The sequence below is a fragment of the Oncorhynchus nerka genome, linkage group LG9a, assembly GCF_034236695.1.
Source record: "Oncorhynchus nerka isolate Pitt River linkage group LG9a, Oner_Uvic_2.0, whole genome shotgun sequence".
Classification (NCBI taxonomy): Eukaryota; Metazoa; Chordata; class Actinopteri; order Salmoniformes; family Salmonidae; genus Oncorhynchus; species Oncorhynchus nerka.
Genome location: NC_088404.1, coordinates 43,177,031 through 43,197,871, shown reverse-complemented (window position 1 = coordinate 43,197,871; position 20,841 = coordinate 43,177,031). Strand labels below are relative to the sequence as shown.

General features: G+C 45.0%; 1 protein-coding gene, 1 long non-coding RNA gene and 1 pseudogene across 4 annotated transcripts; 1 reads left to right on the top strand and 2 right to left on the bottom strand.

The window, feature by feature from the left end:
* Nucleotides 1-743: 743 nt before the first annotated feature.
* LOC135573399 (uncharacterized) lies at nt 744-3,530 on the bottom strand. Its single transcript, XR_010464723.1, has 2 exons — nt 3,229-3,530; nt 744-1,685 (listed from the first exon to the last, which is right to left on the bottom strand). It is a non-coding gene; the product is annotated as an uncharacterized LOC135573399 (long non-coding RNA).
* A 1,223-nt stretch (nt 3,531-4,753) lies between these two features.
* Nucleotides 4,754-7,117, top strand: LOC135573398 (spermatogenesis-associated protein 2-like protein; annotated as a pseudogene).
* A 2,687-nt stretch (nt 7,118-9,804) lies between these two features.
* On the bottom strand, nt 9,805-11,399 carry LOC115134773 (peptide deformylase, mitochondrial-like). Of its 3 annotated transcripts, none has more exons than XM_029668968.2 (3): nt 11,283-11,399; nt 10,324-10,956; nt 9,805-10,118 (listed from the first exon to the last, which is right to left on the bottom strand). In XM_029668968.2, the coding sequence occupies exons 2-3, from the start codon at nt 10,913-10,915 to the stop codon at nt 9,961-9,963; spliced, it is 750 nt and encodes a 249-aa protein (XP_029524828.1). In that variant the 5' UTR covers nt 10,916-10,956; nt 11,283-11,399; the 3' UTR covers nt 9,805-9,960. The 3 variants fall into 3 exon arrangements, with proteins under 3 accessions (XP_029524828.1, XP_029524830.1, XP_029524829.1); XM_029668970.2 differs by having other exon boundaries at nt 11,356-11,394; XM_029668969.2 differs by lacking the exon at nt 11,283-11,399 and adding an exon at nt 11,071-11,264.
* Nucleotides 11,400-20,841: the final 9,442 nt, after the last annotated feature.

The following is a 20,841-nucleotide window of genomic DNA, read 5'->3' as shown; positions in this document are numbered from 1 at the left end:
AGAATGATTTTCGGGATGGTGTCTAGGATGAATAGTTCAAAAGAAGACTTTATGTCCTGCCCACGAGTAACCACCATCCGTGTCGGCACTCCTTATCACATTGGCAGCCATGCGGGGGTGGCTCATTCCTTAGGCAAGAAGACCATTCAATAAAATAAAATAAAATGTACATCCATATTTCTCCTCCTGCAGGCTGCTGATGAGCTGGTTGCTGACGGGCTGGTCCTGGGGCTAGCTGATGGTCAATCTCATCCTCTTTTTCTAACTCACTGTCAGACTCCAAATTGACAGAGACATGATCTTCCAAAGTGGAAAATGCTCCTTCCACACTAGCTTCTCTCTCTGAGCAGAGATTATTTTTGCCATACAGATTGATTATGGTAAGGAGCCACACATGCAAAGCTAGTTATTTGTTGTGTCCCCCAATTTGCACCTGGCTGGGGTAGAATGTGGGAAAATACAGCATTTTCTACAATGTATCGAAATAATGTATTATCCAGGTTCCCGCAAAACATTATGTAGTTTCACACACTACAAAGGGTAAAGTGTGTGAGAAAATTTGGAGACAGGCAGACAGACAGGTTTTTGTGCTATGTTGAAAACAGCAGGCCCAGGGAGGAGGAAGACAGTGAAGGCACATAGCAAACCTTTTGGTTTCATTTTTACTTGTTTATACCTACACACACACGTTTCCACACTTTTATGACCCGATCCCCGCATATGTAATATAAATATAAGGGGGGTGCAGTGTGCACTCAATGAAAATGATTTATTTTACATGTTCTCCACAGAAAATGAGCCAAGGCCAATGAGTAGCAGGTTGAAAAAATAATTAATTGTATCATTTTTCTTTTAGTAAACATTGAAAATGGGTCTCACAGACCCGAACACCACACAAGGGTTAATCGCCTCCGCATAGGAGATTCGATTGACCGCTCTAAGTTTTGCTACCTCAATCTCCTTCACCCTTACAAGGCACTCCAGGAACTCGGGATCATGATCCCACCACAATTGCAACACTGTTGTCCTTCTACACACTCTTCTTCAATATACTCTGTCCATCTGCACACACTTGAAACATCAATCAATCAAAGTATTTATAAAGCCCTTCTTACATCAGCCAATGTCACAAAGTGCTGAACAGAAGCCCAGCCTAAAACCCCAAACAGCAAGCAATGCAGATGTAGAAGCACAGTGGCTAGGAAAAACTCCCTAGAAAGGCCGGAACCTAGGAAGAAACCTAGAGAGGAACGAGGCCCTGAGGGTGGCCGGAACCTAGGAAGAAACCTAGAGAGGAACGAGGCTCTGAGGGGTGGCCAGTCCTCTGTGCCGGGTGGAGATAACAGAACATGGCCAAGATGTTCAAACGGTCATAGATGACCAGCAGGGTCAGATAATAATAATCAACGTGGTTGTAGAGGGTGCAACAGGTCAGCACCTCAGGAATAAATGTCAGTTGGCTTTTCATAGCTGATCATTCAGAGTTAGAGACAGCAGGTGCGGTAGAGAGAGAGTCCAAAACAGCAGGTCCGGGACAAGGTAGCATGTCCAGTGAACAGGTCAGGGTTCCATAGCCGCAGGCAGAACAGTTGAAACTGTAGCAGCAGCATGACCAGGTGGACTGAGGACAGAAAGGAGTCAACAGGCCAGGTAGTCCTGAGGCATGGTCCTAGGGCTCAGGTCCTCTGAGAGAAGAGAGCGAGAAAGAGAGAACAGAGAGATAAAGAGAGAGAGAGAATTAGAGGGAGCATACTTAAATTCACACAGGATACCGGATAAGACAGGAGAAATACTCCAGATATAACAGACTGACCCTAGCCACCCGACACAAACTATTGCAGCATAAATACTGGAAGCTGAGACACCACCGGACAGGGCCGGATTGAGGTACATTTTCTGAGCCATATCTTCCGCAGTGTCCTGATCATCATGGCAGCGTAAACTATGGTTCCAACCTTACAGGGAAGACGTAGCAAGCTATAATTTACAGTCAGCTATTGTAAAGTCGGAATCTTTAGGCTAACGTTAGTGGTCAGATGAACGCGCTGACCAAATCAGTCATGCGCTTGAATGTAATAACTAAAATTGTTACTTCAAACACTTTCCATAGTGTCAGACGAATAGTTTGCGCAAACTAGCCAATTGTCTAACACTTGACAGCTGTGTTTTTTGACACACACTTCACTCACTGGTGTTGCTTTTTGACTTCATTGTAAGTTAGTTGACTAGCTAGCTCAAATACGCTTGTAAATTGAAACATTTTGCCAGCTAACCTTTATATCGCGCAAGCTACTACTATTTTTGTTAGAATGCTAACTAGCTAATCAACTTAATATCCGTGTTCGAATACGGTATCCTTTCAGTTTAGCATACTAGCTTGTTAGCATAACAATTGACTAGTTAGACATTTTACGATTTCGGGTGTGTTCGTAAATTAAATGTGGAGTGTCAGAGTGCGCTTGTAAATTAAGCGCGTTGTCAGATTGTACGTTTGTAAATTCAGAGCGTTTTGCTCTTCGTATGCCGATGGCAACTTCTCAGGCATCCGAAACTTAAGGGTGCTACAGAGGGTAGTGCGTCCTGCCCAGTACATCACCGGGGCTAAGCTTTCTGCCATCCAGGACATATACTAGGCGGTGTCAGAGGAAGGCCCGAAAAATTGTCAGACTCCAGTCACCTAAATCATAGACTGTTCTCTCTGTTAACGCATGGCAAGAGGTACCGGAGCGCCAAGTCTAGGACCAGAAGGCTCCTTCACAGATTCTAACTCCAAGCCATAAGACTGCTGAACAACTAATAAAATGGACACCTAGACTATTTTCATTGGCTAGTTACTTCCAGGCACGAGAGAACACCTCAATCTGACCATTTTACTCGCCCTAGCAGAGCTGGTTAGGCTGTTTTCATGTTATCCAGAGCGTTGGTAACTGTGCTGTTAGCCACAATTACGTTTTATGCCGACGTTTACTGACTAGCCATAATCAACGGGTGTCATAAATTCCTCAGGTATTCTGCGCTCTGGCACACTGTGTTCTGAAATCGGAGTAGACAGCCAGAGGGAATTGACAAGGTCCATTGAGAACGCACAACTATACTAAACGTTGGGTAGTTAGCTAGCTAACATACCAGTACATACTGCTGTAATGATATGCTATGCGGTACGTAAGGACAGCGTAGCTAACACATTGTCAGCCAACATAACATGTAACTTATTTAAAAAGTAATTACTTTATTAAATTCTTAACATTTGTCATAATTAGTTAAATCAATTCATTCGTATCTGCCCTCGTGAGACTTCCGCTGCATATTTTCTTCAAAAAAGTTGTGAAGCCACGCCCATCTCATTGAAGAATGGCATTACGGGTCCTAAAAGCACGAAAATAGTTATTCTTCGATTAGCTGTAACAGCGGTTGGCATCTAATACATGTTGCATTACAGCCACCTACTAGACTGGAGTACAACTCCCTTATACTTTGCCAGAAAAAATAAGTAAACAAATACCACCAATCCACTGTTTAAATCTATTTATTCCTACCTCAGGCCAACAACCAGAAAGGATTGTATCGCGAGAACTTGGCCAACAACCTCCTTCCCTCAGTAAGATCATTGAAGATGGGTCGTGGCTGGGTCTTCCAGCATGACAACGACCCGGAAACACACAGCCAGGGCAACTAAGGAGTGGCTCCGTAAGAAGCATTTCAAGGTCCTGGAGTGGCCTAGCCAGTCTCCAGACCTGACCCCAATAGAAAATCTTTGGAGGGAGCTGAAAGTCCGTATTGCCCAGCAACAGCCCCGAAACCTGAAGTATCTGTAGAAGGTCTGTATGGAGGAGTGGGCCAAAATCCCTGCTGCAGTGTGTGCAAACCTGGTCAAGAACTACAGGAAATGTATAATCTCTGCAATTGCAAACAAAGGTTTCTGTACCAAATATTAAGTTCTGCTTTTCTGATGTATCAAATACTTATGTCATGCAATAAAATGCAAATGAATTACTTAAAAATCATACAATGTGATTTTCTGTATTTTTGTTTTAGATTCCGCCTTTCACAGTTGAAGTGTACCTATGATAAAAAATTACAGACCTCTACATTCTTTGTAAGTAGGAAAACCTGCAAAATTGGCAGTGTATCAAATAATTGTTCTCCCCACTGTACATCTTGTTCTTGCCTTCTCAAGGGACACCATTTAACCGTCTGTCACAATCTCCGTACAATCAGCACGAACCCCTCAGGATGTGGCGCTCAACAGTGCATCCCACTTATAAAGCTTGATGTTCTTCTTCATCAAAAGCTACCGCAACACTTTTCCATTTCAAACAAGCGCACTCTTCCAACCACCATCCACTGTCTCGCTTCATCCCCCTACCGTTTTAGAATCCACGGAAATAATGTCCACTGATTGTACACTTCGTATTTTGGCGAATTTAGTACGACATCTGGGAACATTTGGCATACTAACTGTATCCATACTATGACCAATAAGCATACTACATCCTCAATTTACATCACAAATAGTATGGTTAGTGCGGTTAGTATTCGAACACAGCTAATGTTATCTTGTCACTTTTTGCTTTAATCACTCCTAATTTTATGTTATGGGAGCATAATATTCTTAGGGAAATGTCTTATAAACATATGTGTAATTTATAAAACGTATAAATCAACTAAGTCCAATTGTAGTGGAGTCCAGTCAAGAGGTTTCATTGACAAACCTGTGATTTGACTATTTTGTCCTTGTTTTCTATGTAGCTGAGATGAGTGTTCCAGGGTTCTGGTGGAACTGTACCGGGTCAGCCTGGAGTACTGGATTGAGCAGGGTGACTGGAACCTGATATGCAGAGATGAGGAACTGTGTAAGGAGGTAGATGGACTGCCTCAGGATGGCTGTGCTCTGGACACACACTCCTTATTGGGCTGAATCCCCTCAGTGTGATGGAGGACTCACTCAAGATGGCACCATCTGCCTCAGGTCATATCGGATTGACAGGGGCTGACTAGCGCTTTTCAAGTGCCGGAACTGGCAGGCTTCAATCGGTTTTTGTGTCCCTGGAGGAAGTAATAAAGAGTGGTAAAGGTATGCTAATTTACAGCAGCTGTATTGGATATATACCTGACTGTTGAGCAATGTATAATCTTGATTTTCATCACTAATGTTGTTTTTGATTCAATTGTGTGAAAGGGACTTTGCCTTTGTCCAGAAAGATTATTTGTACTGTCTACATTTTAATAGCAATAAATCCTTCCTCCTTCCAGATGTTCTCAGGCATGTTCACACATTACATCAAGCCCGCTCTGTCCATGCAGCAAGTGGCCAATCCTTTTGTGTTGCATGGATACCATGCTTCAGAGGTCAGACGGTGTGAAGAGCTTAGGCTGCGTTCCCCAGCCATCCCAGTGGACATCCTCCTCCATCTGTCCTGTGGTTTCTTCACTGCACACTGTGAGGGCCTCTTCCTGCAGTCTGCCATAGAGCCCCAGGCCAGAGGGGTGGACTGGGAGTTCAACCTGGTACAGGAGAGACAGCAAGGTCACAGCCTGTAGATAGTGCTGGATAACACCAAGAGAATGTTAGAGACCATACCACTGGAAGATGACATTCTGGATTTGGATCTGTACACAGCAGAGGAGTTGAATGGGTATAAAGATGTTGGGTTTGACAGAGATCCTCTCTGTTTACCGATCAGGGTAGCCCGCGGCAACACAACCCCATCCATTACAAGGGACAGCAGTGGGGATTCCTCTTAAAGCAAGAATGTCTGTCTCCACACTGAGCTGCCAGTTAATGCCAACCAGAAACGCCAGCTGGCAAAGTCCAAATAAAGAGTTGGCCAAATCAGTGTTGGATAGTGTGGATTCACACTCGCTGTCTGCACAAGCATCAGGAAATGCCTCCCCTGTCTCCAGGGGACAGTCAGATCTGCAGCTGCATGAAGTCCTACTCTAGTCTAGGCACATCTGTTCAACATTGCAAGAATTGCAATATCTTTCATAGCGTGAGCTGCCTCCTTCTTGATATGTGCAAATAAGAGGGCCATAAAGTAAACTTAGTGATGGTGACAGTCCTACAGGAGCAGAGCGAGAGCAGTGGATTATTACCAAGGCGAGGAAGCCATAGAGATGGAGGTGTCTCCACCTCACAAGGATCCACTTGATGACTTTAAAGCAAGAAGCTCTACCCCCCGGCCCATTCATTTTAATGGCTGTTGCAAAACTGCAAATCCAGACCCTGAGGTTTTCTGCCTGACCTGCAGGGTCTTCCACACTAGTGCCTGCGAAGAGGTGGAGATGTGCCAGGGAAACCATGTGATCCATCAGTTGGGTGTCTGCACAAGTACGCCAGGGTGAAAAAGGGTCCCTTTAATCCTGTGTAGGTACTGCAGCGCTGAGTACTGCAAAGACTGTTGGTATAGAACACCACTTAATTATGCTTGTGCCCAACATTTTCACCAGTCATCCTCAGTTTAAATGTAGAAATACATTGAAAGGTACTTAATGTACATTGGGAAAAGCACAGATTTAAAACAATGCCTAAAAGGCTCCTTAGAATCATTATCCCTCCATAAAAATAATAATGCAAATCACGTACACTTACAGTGCCTTCAGAAAGTATCACACCCCTTGACTCTTTCCACATTTGTTGTTACAAAATGGGATTCAAATGGATTTAATTGTCTTTTTTTGTCAATGATCTACACCAGGTATTCCCAAACTGGGGGTACACGCGAAATACCAACACAATGTCAAATAATTAACATCCAATCACATTAACCATTACTCTCTTGCGGGAATTCCCCTAACGGTCCGTATGTAGCCAAACATTGCTGCTGCTCATGTTGGTTTAAGCCAAACATTGCTGCTGCTCATGTTGGTATATGTACTGATGACGCAAAAGCCATGTGGAAGGACCACCAGAGGGCAGGCTGGGCTCACGGATAGTAGCCCAACAAGGCATGGGAGACAAGGTAACCAGAGGCAATTAAGCACAGCTGACGGTACTAATGACATACTCTCCTTCCCCTATAAGAGAGAGAATGGAACCAGCAGAGAGAAGAGGGGAAAGCTATCTCTGGAAGATGGCCACTGAGAGAGAGAGAGAGAGAGAGAGAGAGAGAGAGAGAGAGAGAGAGAGAGAGAGAGAGAGAGAGAGAGAGAGAGAGAGAGAGAGAGAGAGAGAGAGAGAGAGAGAGAGAGAGAGAGAGAGAGAGAGAGAGAGAGAGAGAGAGAGAGAGAGAGAGAGAGAGAGAGAGAGAGAGAGAGAGAGAGAGAGAGAGAGAGAGAGAGAGAGAGAGAGAGAGAGAGAGAGAGAGAGAGAGAGAGAGAGAGAGAGAGAGAGAGAGAGAGAGAGAGAGAGAGAGAGAGAGAGAGAGAGAGACTATCCAGGAAGAACCACTAAGACGGTGAAAATCCTATGACTTTTGTTGTAGTTTAAAGATAATCCTATTGTGTTCCTGTTTCATCTGGAGAAGATGTATGTTTTTCCTTGGAAGATTTTTATTGATTATGTTTGTGTTGACCAAATGCCCTCAATAGAGAACTGTGTTCAATCAAGAAAACCTACTCCTGACTTGTTTATTCCACCTTCCCGCTTTAGAGTGACGCCCAATTACTTGGTCCGCACACAGCCATGACAGGGAAACATAGTGGAGTGGTAACGCCCATGCAAGCAATTTCTCCCGACGACACTTGGGTACACTGCAGCATCCACCGGGAGGCTCTTGCTGCCAAGGGAATGTCTGACAGCTTGAAAGACATATTGGACACTACAGTGAAAATGGTTAATTTTGTTAAAGCAAGGCCCCTGAACTCTCGTGTATTTTCTGCACTAAGCAATGATATGGGCAGAGACCATGTAACGCTTTTACAACATACTGCACTGGTTATCAAGGAGCAAAGTGTATTTTTAAAATTGAGAGCTGAGCTTAAAGTTTTCTATACTGACCATAATTTTCACTTGTCTGACCACTTGCATGATGACGAGTTTCTCACACGACTGGCCTATCTGGATGATGTTTTTTCTCGCCTGAATGATCTGAATCTAGGATTACAGGGACTCTCTGCAACTATATTCAATGTGCGGGACAACATTGAGGCTATGATTTAAGAAGTTGGAGCTCTTCTCTGTCTGCATTAACAAGGACAACACACAGGTCCCTCCATCATTGTATGATTTTTTTTGTGTGCAAATGAAGTCAAGCTTACGGACAATGTCAAATGAGATATAGCGAAGCACCTGAGTTGGGTGCGCAATTACTTTCCCGAAAAGGATGACACAAACTGGATTCGTTATCCCTTTCATGCCCTGCCTCCAGTCCACTTACCGATATTTGAACAAGAGACTCATTGAAATTGCAACTACCGGTTCTGTGAAAATTTAATTGAATCAGAAGCCACTGCCAGATTTCTGGATTGGGCTGCGCTCAGAGTATCCTGCCTTTGCAAATCGTGCTGTTAAGCCCTTTGCAACCACGTACCTATGTGAGAGTGGATTCTTGGCCCTCACTAACATGACAATTAAATACAGGCACAGACTGTGTAGAAAATAATTTAAGACCGAGACTCTCTCCAATACAACCCAACATTGCAGAGTTATGTGCATCCTTTCAAGCACACCCTTCTCATTAACCTGTGGTGAGTTATTCACAATTTTCGATGAACAAATAAGGTTTTATACGTAAGATGGTTAAATAAAGAGCAAAATTATTGATTATGTTATTGTTTGTGCTCTGGTCCTATTAGAGCTCTTTGTCACTTCCCACGAGCCAGGTTGTGACAAAAACCTCACTCATTCTTATGTTTAATAAATGTATCGTATAGTGTGTGTGTGTGGCAGGCTTACAATGATGGTAAAAAACATTTGAGTGTGCGCTGACCCTTGTGCTGGAGGGAGTACACAGCTGAAGGTTGAATGTTTGAAGTGGTATGGGACTATAAAAAGTTTGGGAACCACTGAACTACACAATCATGTCTAAGTGGAAGAAGAATTCAAACATTTGTAAAAAAAATATATATATATATGTATATATACACAGTGGGTCAAAAAAGCCATAATTTGCAAATAAATTCATTAAAAATCCTACAATGTGATATTCTGGATTTTTTTCTCATTTTGTATGTCATAGTTGAAGTGTACCTATGATGAAAATTACAGGCCTCATCTTTTTAAGTGGGAGAACTTGCACAATTGGTGGCTGACTAAATACTTTTTTGCCCTACTGTACGTGTTGCCTTCAATTCAAAATACCCTTAATTTGTAATAATTTATACATTAGCTTTAGCCCACCCAGGGATTAAAAGTGAAGTGCCAAACTCTTGTATATTTTTCTATTTTGGGCTCTTGGTAGGTCCTTATATTTCCCTGAAAGTGACCTTTGTTTTCCATTATAATTTATCCAGTCTCATTTTCCGTTTGGATCTGGAGCCTTAAACTTATGTTATGAGTTTGAAACCAGTGATTAAATGTTGCAGGTCAAGATTTATGATAATACTGCCAAATGTGGTTTGAGGTTAAGGTGTTTGTTTTCATTATTTGATATTTTTTCTGCAGATATTTGAATTAAAATGGGATTTAAAATAGGAACAGATGTCTCTCGTGCTGCGCTCTTTAGATGTTGATGTTTAAATGTAGGATACTACAGCATATAAAAGCTATTCACTTTTTTCTTTACTTCCAACATTCAGCAATATTTTCTCTGTGGTCAGCCATCTGGTGACACCAAAGTTTAGTCAATATTTCAGTTCCTTTAAAAATGTCCACACAAATTAAAACAACTTGCAAGAGAATTGAATATTCATCCAGACTATAAATCTGACTTCATAAATACATGATTTATTATTACGAATTTACAGTTTAATCAGTCAAAGGAAAGGTTTCAGAAGGGTCTTATCTGCTGCCATGTTATGTCCAAGAACTGTCTTTAAGTGTTGTGGGTAAATCAGGGTGACTAGGTTTGTTTGAAACGGCTACTCGTTCTTTGCTTCCCAGTTCACGTTAATGAATGTTTTACTGTCCATGCGGTCAATGTATAGGACTCCATCCAAGTGATCCATCTCATGCTGTAGGATGCGTGCGGGCCAGCCGCTCACTTGCCAGGTCACAGGCTCTGCCTTCTCATTCAAGCCTTTGACACAAAAAATTAAAACATTAATAAATTTAAAAAACGCATGCCTAATTAATTAGATTTTGACCAGCCATGGGCCGAGAGATTTAGGTTAGATGGCTGTTTCGGGTACATTAAATCTGGGGTGTAATCATTACTCCAAACAGTTGCAAAACATAACTTTGATTTTTTTTTGCTGCTCTCTGGAACACGTTACTTATCTCACCTGAGACTTCCACAGAGAGGTAGCGTGGAACAGTGGCCGAGAACCCCGAGATGCTCTCACAGGCTTCCTGGAACAGAACTGTGCGTCCATCTAGGACTCGCAGCTGTGGGTTGATAAAGATCCGCAGAGGCACAGTGGTCAGACCGCGGGCTTCACGTGCAGCAGGCAAGCTGTCCTCCAACATGCGCTCTGGGAACTCCAGAGCTAAGATACGAAGTGGCACTCCAACTTGAGGTGCACTCAGTCCCACACATTCAAATTTCCGCATCACCTTTACCATGGTGTGGATCACCTCCTGAACCTCCGGACCCTGTACTGCCCCAGGGTCCACCGCTGCAGCCTGGGCTCGCAGCACCGGTTCACCCACCTGGCAGACATGGGGGTATGGAGGACTTGGTGGGGGCTTGATCTTCCGCTTCATGTACTGTAGGTAGGAACGAACCTTGATGTTTGTAGAATAAGACCGGTTGGGGGCCATGCAGACAGGGACTACCCAGCCAATGGATCCAGTGGAATGGGGCCGTGGGGCTTTTGAAATACACATTCTGTAAGCACGAGTCAACAGCACTGAAGAGCACACTGTTATATTCATGGCTGGGTTCAATCCTGGCACCTAGTCAGTCTGCTACAGTCCTGCAGGAGACAAGGAAAAAACTGTAATGAAGAAAGTCAACAACTTAAATTTGGTCAACAAATTGGTGTTGGGCAAAGATTGGTATACGTGCACATAAAAAATGGCCAGTTTACCAAATCAATATGTTGTGACCCGGGTATGACCAAAATAATTTCACATTATCACATGACAAGTTTACATGTTGAGCAGCTAACCTAGCTAGTAAGCTAATAGCTACAGAAGTTAGTTAGCTCACTGCACACGATACTGAAACCACGTAAATACAATGAACTCGAGTATCCTATCCCATGCAAGTGTTACACGTTTCCATAACATAAAACGTTACCCTAAATTGTATTATATTGATTGCAGCGATGCCATTCTAATACTGTAGTTCATAAATTCATAAAAATACACACGAGCGTGTAATGCCTTGAAGAGAATCACTTCCTGGTCAATTATTTCGTCAGGTCTTCAAAATAAAGGTTCTTTATTGTGGAAACGTGAATATATACATATTTTTATTTAACCTTTATTTAACTAGGCAAGTCAGTTAAGGGGGTAAATATTGATTAACATATAATAATTTGTGCTGTATTGTATTTGTATCGGTTGTGTTTTGTACATATTTAGCAGGTTCCCTTGAATACTAAATTTTGACAAGTTCTTTACGGTCCTGGCCAGGAAGTATTTGGCCGTGTTTTATTGGCTGTCAGTATGTTGCGTTCAAAACAACTGGAAAGTCTGTCAGATCATGACGACAGTGACCTTCATTTCGGAACGTGATGACGCGTATGTCGACCGGTTTGTAGGGGCAGACAAGGGATGCATTTATTTTATATAGTAAACATCCATCAATGATTTGGTTATTTATTAGCTATAATAAAACCAACCGTCTTAAATGCAAAGTGGTAATCAGATGTCTTATTCAAGCTCAGCTTGCAAACCTATCATGATGTTTGCCCTTTTCATAGTTACTTGTCTTAACCAGTGGTGATTTAACGTGTAAATGTTGGTGGGGCAAACTCCCCCAATTTTTTTTAGATGCATGCCAGCAAAGCCACTAAACAACACAACATTAACAATACGTTAATTGCACTATAACGGTGACAAACAGTGCCCACAAACTGTTAGGACCTACATAAAGCTGTCCCAACCGCAGAGCTTTCTTTTCAGCACCATGGAGTGAATCCTTACCACCACTACACCTGGCAGGCTTCCTGCTTTGCAGAGTTGCAAAGAAAAAGCCACATCTTAGACTGGCCAATAAAAGATTAAGATGGGCAAAAGAACACAGACCTGTGAGCCCCAGTCTCTTTTCTGCTCCCCACACACTACATCCAAATCCAAAAGTTTTTAAGACATTTTAAACTGAAAAAAGAGGCAGTCAAGGTTTTAACTAAACACCAGTCTCTTCTCTCTCTTGTGCAGGAGCGGGAACCAGTTTGTCCAGTGTGTGGGCATGCTACAGGCGAACCCACAACGGTTTGGCGCAACGTGGCCCATCCTGTTCTGCTGAATCGGCACCGGGACCTGTCCTGGATGGTCGCCCATGAGATCCTCCCAGTCAGGGCCGTTATGCACTCCCGGGGCATGGCGAGGACACCCGCATGCCCCTGACCAGGCTGCGGCCAAGATGAGTCAGTGAAATACTTGCTCTGGGAGTGCAGAGCCGCCAAGGACCTGTGGAAGGAATCATACCCCCGGATCTCCTTGTGTCTGCCAGCAAGTGACTTTTTTAACATGTTTTCATGTCTTTAAAAAATATATTTTGTACACATTTTAAATGGCTTTTAAATATTGGATGTTTTACAAGAAAAATTGTTTTTATTCATGGTTTCTATTGTTTAAAAAAAGCAACATGTACTTTTTAACTAATTTAAATGTAATATTCGAATGCTGTTTTTATGCTTTTATGCTGTTTTTCTGTGTATAAATGTTGTACAAATATAAATGAGCTGTGTAACAATACAACTTTTCCCAAAGAAAAACAAAGAACACAGACACTGGACAGAGGAACTCTGCCTAGAAGACCAGCATCCCAGAGTTGCCTCTTCACTGTTGACGTTAAGACTGGTGTTTTGTGGGTACTATTTTATGAAGCTGCCAGTTGAGGACTTGTGAGGGGTCTGTTTGTTAAACTAGACACTCTAATGTACTTGTCCTCTTGCTCAGTTGTGCACCGGGGCCTCCCACTCCTCTTTCTATTCTGGTTAGAGCCAATTTGCACTGTTCTGTGAAGGGAGTAGTACACCGCATTGTACGAGATCTTCAGTTTCTTGGTAATTTCTCGCATGGAATAACCATTTTTCAGGACAAGAATAGACTTGTCACGATATTCGTATGGAGGGGACCAAAGCGCAGCGTGGTTAGAATACATTCTTCTTTATTGAATGAAGAACAAGAAGAACACTTAATTAAACAAAAAAACAATAAAACGATAAAGACGAACGTGACCGCTATATAAACACTGTGCTAACATGCAACATAACATAGACAATAACCCACGAAATACCCAAAGAAGATGGCTGCCTAAATATGGTTCCCAATCAGAGACAACGATAAACACCTGCCTCTAATTGAGAACCAATCTAGGCAACCATAGACCAACATAAACACCTAGATGAAAACAACCCCATAAATCTACAAAAAACCCTGGACAGTACAAACACCTTAGAATAAGACAAAAAGACACATATCACCCATGTCACACCCTGACCTAACCAAAATAATAAAGAAAACAAAGAATACTAAGGCCAGGGCATGACAGTACCTCCCCACAAAGGTGCAGACTCCGGCCGCAAAAACCTAATCTAAAGGGGAGGGTCCGGGTGGGCCTCTTTCACAGCGGCGGCTCGGGTGCTGGACGTGGACCCCACTCCACCATAGTCTTAGTCCGCTTTTGTGGCCTCCTAGGAACGGCGACCCTCGCCATCAACCTAGGACTGGCAACCCTACTAAAGGACCCCACTGGACTGAGGGGCAGGTCCGGACTGAAGGGCAGCTCCAGACTGAGGGGCAGCTCAGGACTGAGGGGCAGCTCAGGACTGAAGGGTAGCTCAGGACTGAGGGGCAGCTCAGGACTGAAGGGTAGCTCAGGACTGAAGGGTAGCTCAGGACTGAAGGGTAGCTCAGGACTGAGGGGTAGCTCAGGACTGAAGGGTAGCTCCTGGCTGGCTGACGGCTCTGGCAGCTCCTGGCTGGCTGAAGACTCTGGCAGCTCCTGACTGGCTGACGGCTCTGGCAGCTCCTGGCTGGCTCACGGCTCTGGCAGGTTCTGTCTGGTTGATGGCTCTGGCAGCTCCTGGTTGACTGACGGCTCTGGCAGCTCCTGGCTGACTGACTGCTCTGGCAGCTCCTGGCTGGCTGACGGCTCCGGCAGCAGCTCCTGGCTGGCTGATGGCTTTGGCAGGTCCTTGCTGGCTGATGGCTTTGGCAGGTCCTGGCTGGCGGCTCTGGCAGGTCCTGGCTGCCTGACGGCTCTAGCAGCTCCTGTCTGGCTGACGGCTTTGGCAGGTCCTTGCTGGCGGCTCTGGCAGTTCCTGGCTGACTGACGGCTCAGGACAGACTGGCGGCTCTGATGGCTCAGGACAGACTGGCGGCTCTGACGGCTCAGGACAGACTGGCGGCTCTGACGGCTCAGGACAGACTGGCGGCTCTGACGGCTCAGGACAGACGGGAGACTCTAGTGGCTCAGGACAGACGGGAGACTCTAGTGGCTCAGGACAGACGGGAGACTCTAGCGGCTCAGGACAAATGGGAGACTCTGGCGGCTCAGGACAGACGGGAGACTCTGGAGGCTCAGGACAGACGGGAGACTCTGGTGGCTCAGGACAGACGGGAGACTTTGGCGGCTCAGGACAGACGGGAGACTCCGGCGGCTCAGGACAGACGGGAGACTCTGGCGGCTCAGGACAGACGGGAGACTCCAGCGGCTCAGGACAGACGGGAGACTCTGGCGGCTCAGGACAGACGGGAGACTCTAGCAGCTCAGGACAGACGAGGCGCACTGTAGGCCTGGTGCGTGGTGCCGGCACTGGTGGTACTGGACCGAGGACATGCACCTCAGGGCGAGTGCGGGGAGGAGGAACAGGGAGAACTGGGCTCTGGCGACACACAGGAAGCTCGGTGCGGGGGGCTGCCACCGGCGGGCTGGTGCATGGAGATGGCACCGGATAGACCCGACCGAGAAGGCGCACTGGAGATCTGAAGCACCGAGCCTGCTCAAACTTACCTGGTTGAATGCTCCCCACAGCCAGGCCAGTGCGGTGAGGTGGAATAGCCCGCACTGGGCTGTGCAGGCGAACCGGGGACACCATGCGTAAGGCTGGTGCCATGTATGCCGGCCCGAGGAGACGCACTGGAGACCAGATGCGTGGAGACGGCTTCACGGCACCTGGCTCGATGCCCACTCTAACCCGGCCGATACGAGGAGCTGGAATGTACCGCACCGGTCTATGCACACACACTGGGGACACCGTGCGCTCCACCGCATAACACGGTGCCTGCCCGGTACAACGCCCTCTCTCTCCACGGTAAGCACGGGGAGCTGGCGCAGGTCTCCTACCTGACTTCGCCACACTCCCCATGTGCCCTCCCCCAATACATTTTTGGGGCTGCCACTCGGGCTTCCAGCCGCGCCGCCGTGCTGCCTCCTCATACCGGCCTCTCTGCTTTCGCTGCCTCCAGCTCTGCTTTGGGATGGCGATATTCCCCAGGGCAGATGTGCCCTCCCAAGTCCAGAAGTCCTTTGATTGCTGCTGCTGTCCGTTACCATGCTGCTTGGCCCCTTGTTGGTGGGTTATTCTGTCACGATTGTCGTATGGAGGGGACCAAAGCGCAGCGACGTTAGAATACATTCTTCTTTATTGCATGAAGAACACAAAGAACACTTAAACAAAAAACAACAAAACGATAAAGACGAACGTGACCGCTATGTAAACACTGTGCTAACATGCAACATAACATAGACAATAACCCACGAAATACCCAAAGAAGATGGCTGCCTAAATATGGTTCCCAATCAGAGACAACGATAAACACCTGCCTCTAATTGAGAACCCCTAGACAGTACAAACACCCTAGAATAAGACAAAAACACACATATCACCCATGTCACACCCTGGCCTAACCAAAATAATAAAGAAAACAAAGGATACTAAGGTCAGGGCATGACAAGACTGCCGAGTTTCAGAAGAAATGTCTTTGTTTCTAGCCATTTTGAGCCTGTAATCGAACCCACAAATGCTGATGCTCCAGATACTCAACTAGTCTAAAGATGGCCAGTTTTATTGCTTATTTAATCAGACAACAGTTTTCAGCTGTGCTAACACAATTGCAAAAGGGTTTTCTAATGATCAATTAGCCTTTTTAAATTGATAAACTTGGATTAGCTAACACAACGTGCCATTGGAACATGGAAGTGATGGTTGCTGATAATGGGCCTCTGTATGCCTATGTAAATATTCCATTAAAAACCAGCTGTTTCCAGCTACAATAGTCATTTACAACATTAACAATGTCTACACTGTATTTCTGATCAATTTAATGTTATTTTAATGGACAAAAAATGTGATTTTCTTTCAAAAACAAGGACATTTCTAGGTGACCCCAAACTATTGAACGGTAGTGTACATGTAGGTAGAGTTATTAAAGTGACTATGCATAAATAATAACAGAGAGTAGCAGCATCGTAAAAGGAGGGGAGGAAGGCAATGCAAATAGTATGGGTAGCCATTTGATTCGATGTGTCGTATATGTGACTATCATTAAATGTGAAGACTGTTATTTTATCAAATCAATTCTCTATGTGTAATTATTATTACGTGATTAAACTAATCGTGTAAACTTTAATTAACTATGAAGTCAGGGCACCACTGGAAAAGGTTTATAGAGTCTCTATTTCCCAAATCGACTCTTCAGATATTTTATATCTTTTCGATTAGTCTTCAATTAATGTATTGTTATTACCTCATCAGTTCTCATTACTGAATGTCGCGAAACCTTGGATATCTGCACAAACCCTAGTCTCCATAATGAATCAGCGATCGACAAATTGGCGTAATTATTTATTTACTAACTTACTAAACAAATCACAGTAATACATAAACAAATAATATTGGTTACGGACATAATGCATTGATAAGTCCCTAGTGGGCTAAACCGGTATGATAGCTTGGTAGACAATGGAAAGGGTTGGGGACAGGAAAAGAGCAGGAAAGACTAAATGGATTCACTACACACAGTTGATAATTATATTGCACATGAACGGCCGCTAATTCAAAAATAATTGCAAAATTTACGACCATATATCGTTGTTGTCTCTCTGTTGGAATCGCCAGTCTGTCTGCTGAAGAGTCAGTTCATTAGAGAGTCTCTGGTTAACTTCCCCAGAAGTCACAATGTCTTTCGTGGTTGTAGCTTTCTCAGCAGCTCTGGATAGTGTCTGTTGTAATGGATATGTGGGTGTACAGATTGTTGTTGCATAGAATAGATGCTTCCGTGGTTGTCGGTATTCTCTTACTAGATTTATGTAATTTCCAGCTGCAGTTTCCAGCTAGTAATTCTAGGTCTAGGATTTGCTCTTATTCTGTAGTGATTTATGGTCTCAGAGTTGAACCATTTCCAGCCATGTAGCCAATGCAACACGCTGTATGGTCTCCATGGCCTATAGAGTTGTAGTTCTTAACCATTTCACATATAGCGTCAGCTGCATGTCTTCTAGTCCAATGGCCTATAGAGTTGTAGGCATTTCAACGTGGGGACTCTGTCCCGCATTCTCTGACTTAATGTACATTTTGTAGGAAGTGGGGTTTATACTCTGTGGAAGAAGGGGTGGTTCTGTGATGCCTAATGTGATGTCTGGGCTCATTTAGAAGGCTAACATCACATTTAATATTTTCACAAATAGTTTCATATGTAATCACATATGTTTCACAACATTTAGATGTAAACCTGATAATTGAGAAGTAGAAGAAGACACAAACAGAGATACAGTAATGTGGGTTTCCTGTCCTTCATGAGATCACCAAATGGAACACACTCGTCATGACTGTCCCTTATGTATCCACGGACCACTCCCACATTCTCAATAATATAAATATTGTTCAATTATTCAAACTTTTGATGTCCAAAGGTTTCTCTGTGTTCCACAGTTTACATTTCAAACTCGAACACTAGAGAGCACGCTGTAGAGCAAACCCACTGTAACCTGATCATTCAGATAGTCACAGGAGAGTTATGACAGATGTTCAGGAGTCTTATGGCTTTGGGGTAGAAGCTGTTTAGAAGCCTCTTGGACCTAAACTTGGCGCTCCGGTACCGCTTGACCTGCGGTAGCAGAGAGAACAGTCTATGACTGGGCTGGCTGGGGTCTTTGACAATTTTTAGGGCCTTCCTCTGACACCACCTGGTGTAGAGGTCCTGGATGGCAGGCAGTTTATCCCCGGTGATGTACTGGGCTGTACGCACTACCCTCTGTAGTGCCTTGCGGTCAGAGGCAGAGCAGTTGTCGTACCAGTTAGTGGTGCAACCAGGATGCTCTCGATGTTGCAGCTGTAGAACCTTTTGAGGATCTCAGGACCCATGCCAAATCTTTTTAGTTCCCTGAGGGGAATAGGCTTTGTCGTGCCCTCTTCACGACTGTCTTGGTGTGTTTGGACCATTCTAGTTTGTTGTTGATGTGGACACTGAGGAACTTGAAGCTCTCAACCTGCTCCACTACAGCCCCGTCGATGAGAATGGGGGCGTGCTCAGTCCTCCTTTTCCTGTAGTCCACAATCATCTCCTTAGTCTTGGCTAGATTGAGGGATAGGTTGTTATTCTGGCACCACACGGCCAGGTCTCTGACCTCCTCCCTATAGGCTGTCTCGTCGTTGTCTGTGATCAGGCCTACCACTGTTGTGTCGTCTGCAAACTTAATGATGGTTTTGGAGTCATGCCTGGCCATGCAGTCGTGGGTGAACAGGGAGTACAGGAGGGGACTGAGCACGCACCCCTTGGGAGCTCCAGTGTTGAGGATCAGCGTGGAATCCATGCTTCAAGATTGTTTTGATCATGAGGACTGGGATATGTTCTGGATAGCCTCTGAGAATAACATTGACGTATACACGGACACGGTGACTGAGTTCATCAGGTATAGGGGATGTTGTTCCCACTGTGACTATTAGAAACTACCCAAACCAGAAACCGTGGATAGATGGCAGCATTCACACAAAACTGAATGCATGAACCACTGTGTTTAATCATGGAAGGGTGACAAGGAATATGGTCGAATACAAACAGTGTAGTTATTCCATCCGTAAGGCAATCAAACAGGCAAAACGTCAGTACAGAGACAGTGGAGTCACAATTCAATGGCTCAGACATGAGACGTATGTGGCAGGGTCTACAGACAATCACGGATTACAAAGGGAAAACCAGCCACCAACGTCTTGCTCCCAGATAAGCTAAACACCTTCTAAACACCACCGATGCAGCCCGCTCCCAAGGACTTGCTCTCGTTCTCTGTGGCCGACATGAGTAAGACATTTAAGCATGTTAACCCTCGCAAGGCTGCCAGCCCAGATGGCATCCCTAGCCACATCCTCAGAACATGCGCAGACCAGCTGACTGGAGTGTTTACGGACATATTCAATCTCTCCCTGTCCCAGTCTGCTGTCCTCACTTGCTTCAAGATGTCCACCATTGTTCCTGTACCCAAGAAAGCAAAGTTAACTGAACTCAATGACTATCGCTCCATAACACTCACTTCTGTCATCATGAAGTGCTTTGAGAGGCTAGTTTGGGATCATATCACCTTCACCTTACCGACACCCTAGACCCACTTCAATTTGCTTACCGCCCCAATAGATCCACAGACAATGCAATCACCATTGTGCACACTGCTCTATCCCATCTGGACAAGAGGAATACCTATGTAAGAATGCTGTTCATTGACTATAGCTCAGCCTTCAACACAATAGTACCCTCCAAGCTCATCATTGAGCACGGGGCCCTGGGTCTGAACCCCACCCACAGGTGGTGAAGGTAGGAACCAACACCTCAACTTTGCTGATCCTCAACACAGGGGCCCCACAATGGTGCGTGTTCAGCCCCCTCCTGTACTCACTGTTCACCCATGACTGCATGGCCACGCAAGCGTCCAACTCAATCACCAAGCTTGCAGACGACACAACAGTAGTAGGCATCACTGACAATCTGAAATGGTCCACCCACACAGACAGTGTGGTGAAGAAGGCGCAACAGCACCTCTTCAACCTCAGGAGGCTGAATAAATTTGACTTGGCCCATAAGACCATCACAAACCTTTCAGATGCACAATTGAGAGCATCCTGTCAGACTGTACCACTGCCTGGTATGGCAACTGCACCGCCCTCAACCGCAGAGCTCTCCAGAGGGTGGTGCAGCCTGCCCAACGCATCACCACGGGCACACTGCCTACCCTCCAGGATACCTACACCACCCGATGTCACAGGAAGACCAAAAATATCCTCAAGGACATCAACCACCCGAGCCACGGCCTGTTCACCCCGCTATCATCCAGAAGGCGAGGTCAGTACAGATGCATCAAATCTTTGACCGAGAGACAGAAGTTATTTTTCAATCTCAAGGTCATCAGACTGTTAAATAGCCATCACTAGTCGGCTACCACCCGGTTACTCAACCCTGCACCTTAGAGGCTTCTGCCCCATGTACATAGACATGGAATCACTGGTCACTTTAATAATAGAACACTAGTCACTGTAATTGTCACGCCTGCTCCTGCTCTCCCTCTCTGGAGCTCAGGGGTGCCAGGCTTCCCTTCATTACGCACACCTGTCACCATCATTATGCGCAGCTGCTCAATATGGGACTCACCTAGACTCCATTACTTTGTTGATTACCCCCTCTATATCTGTCTGCTC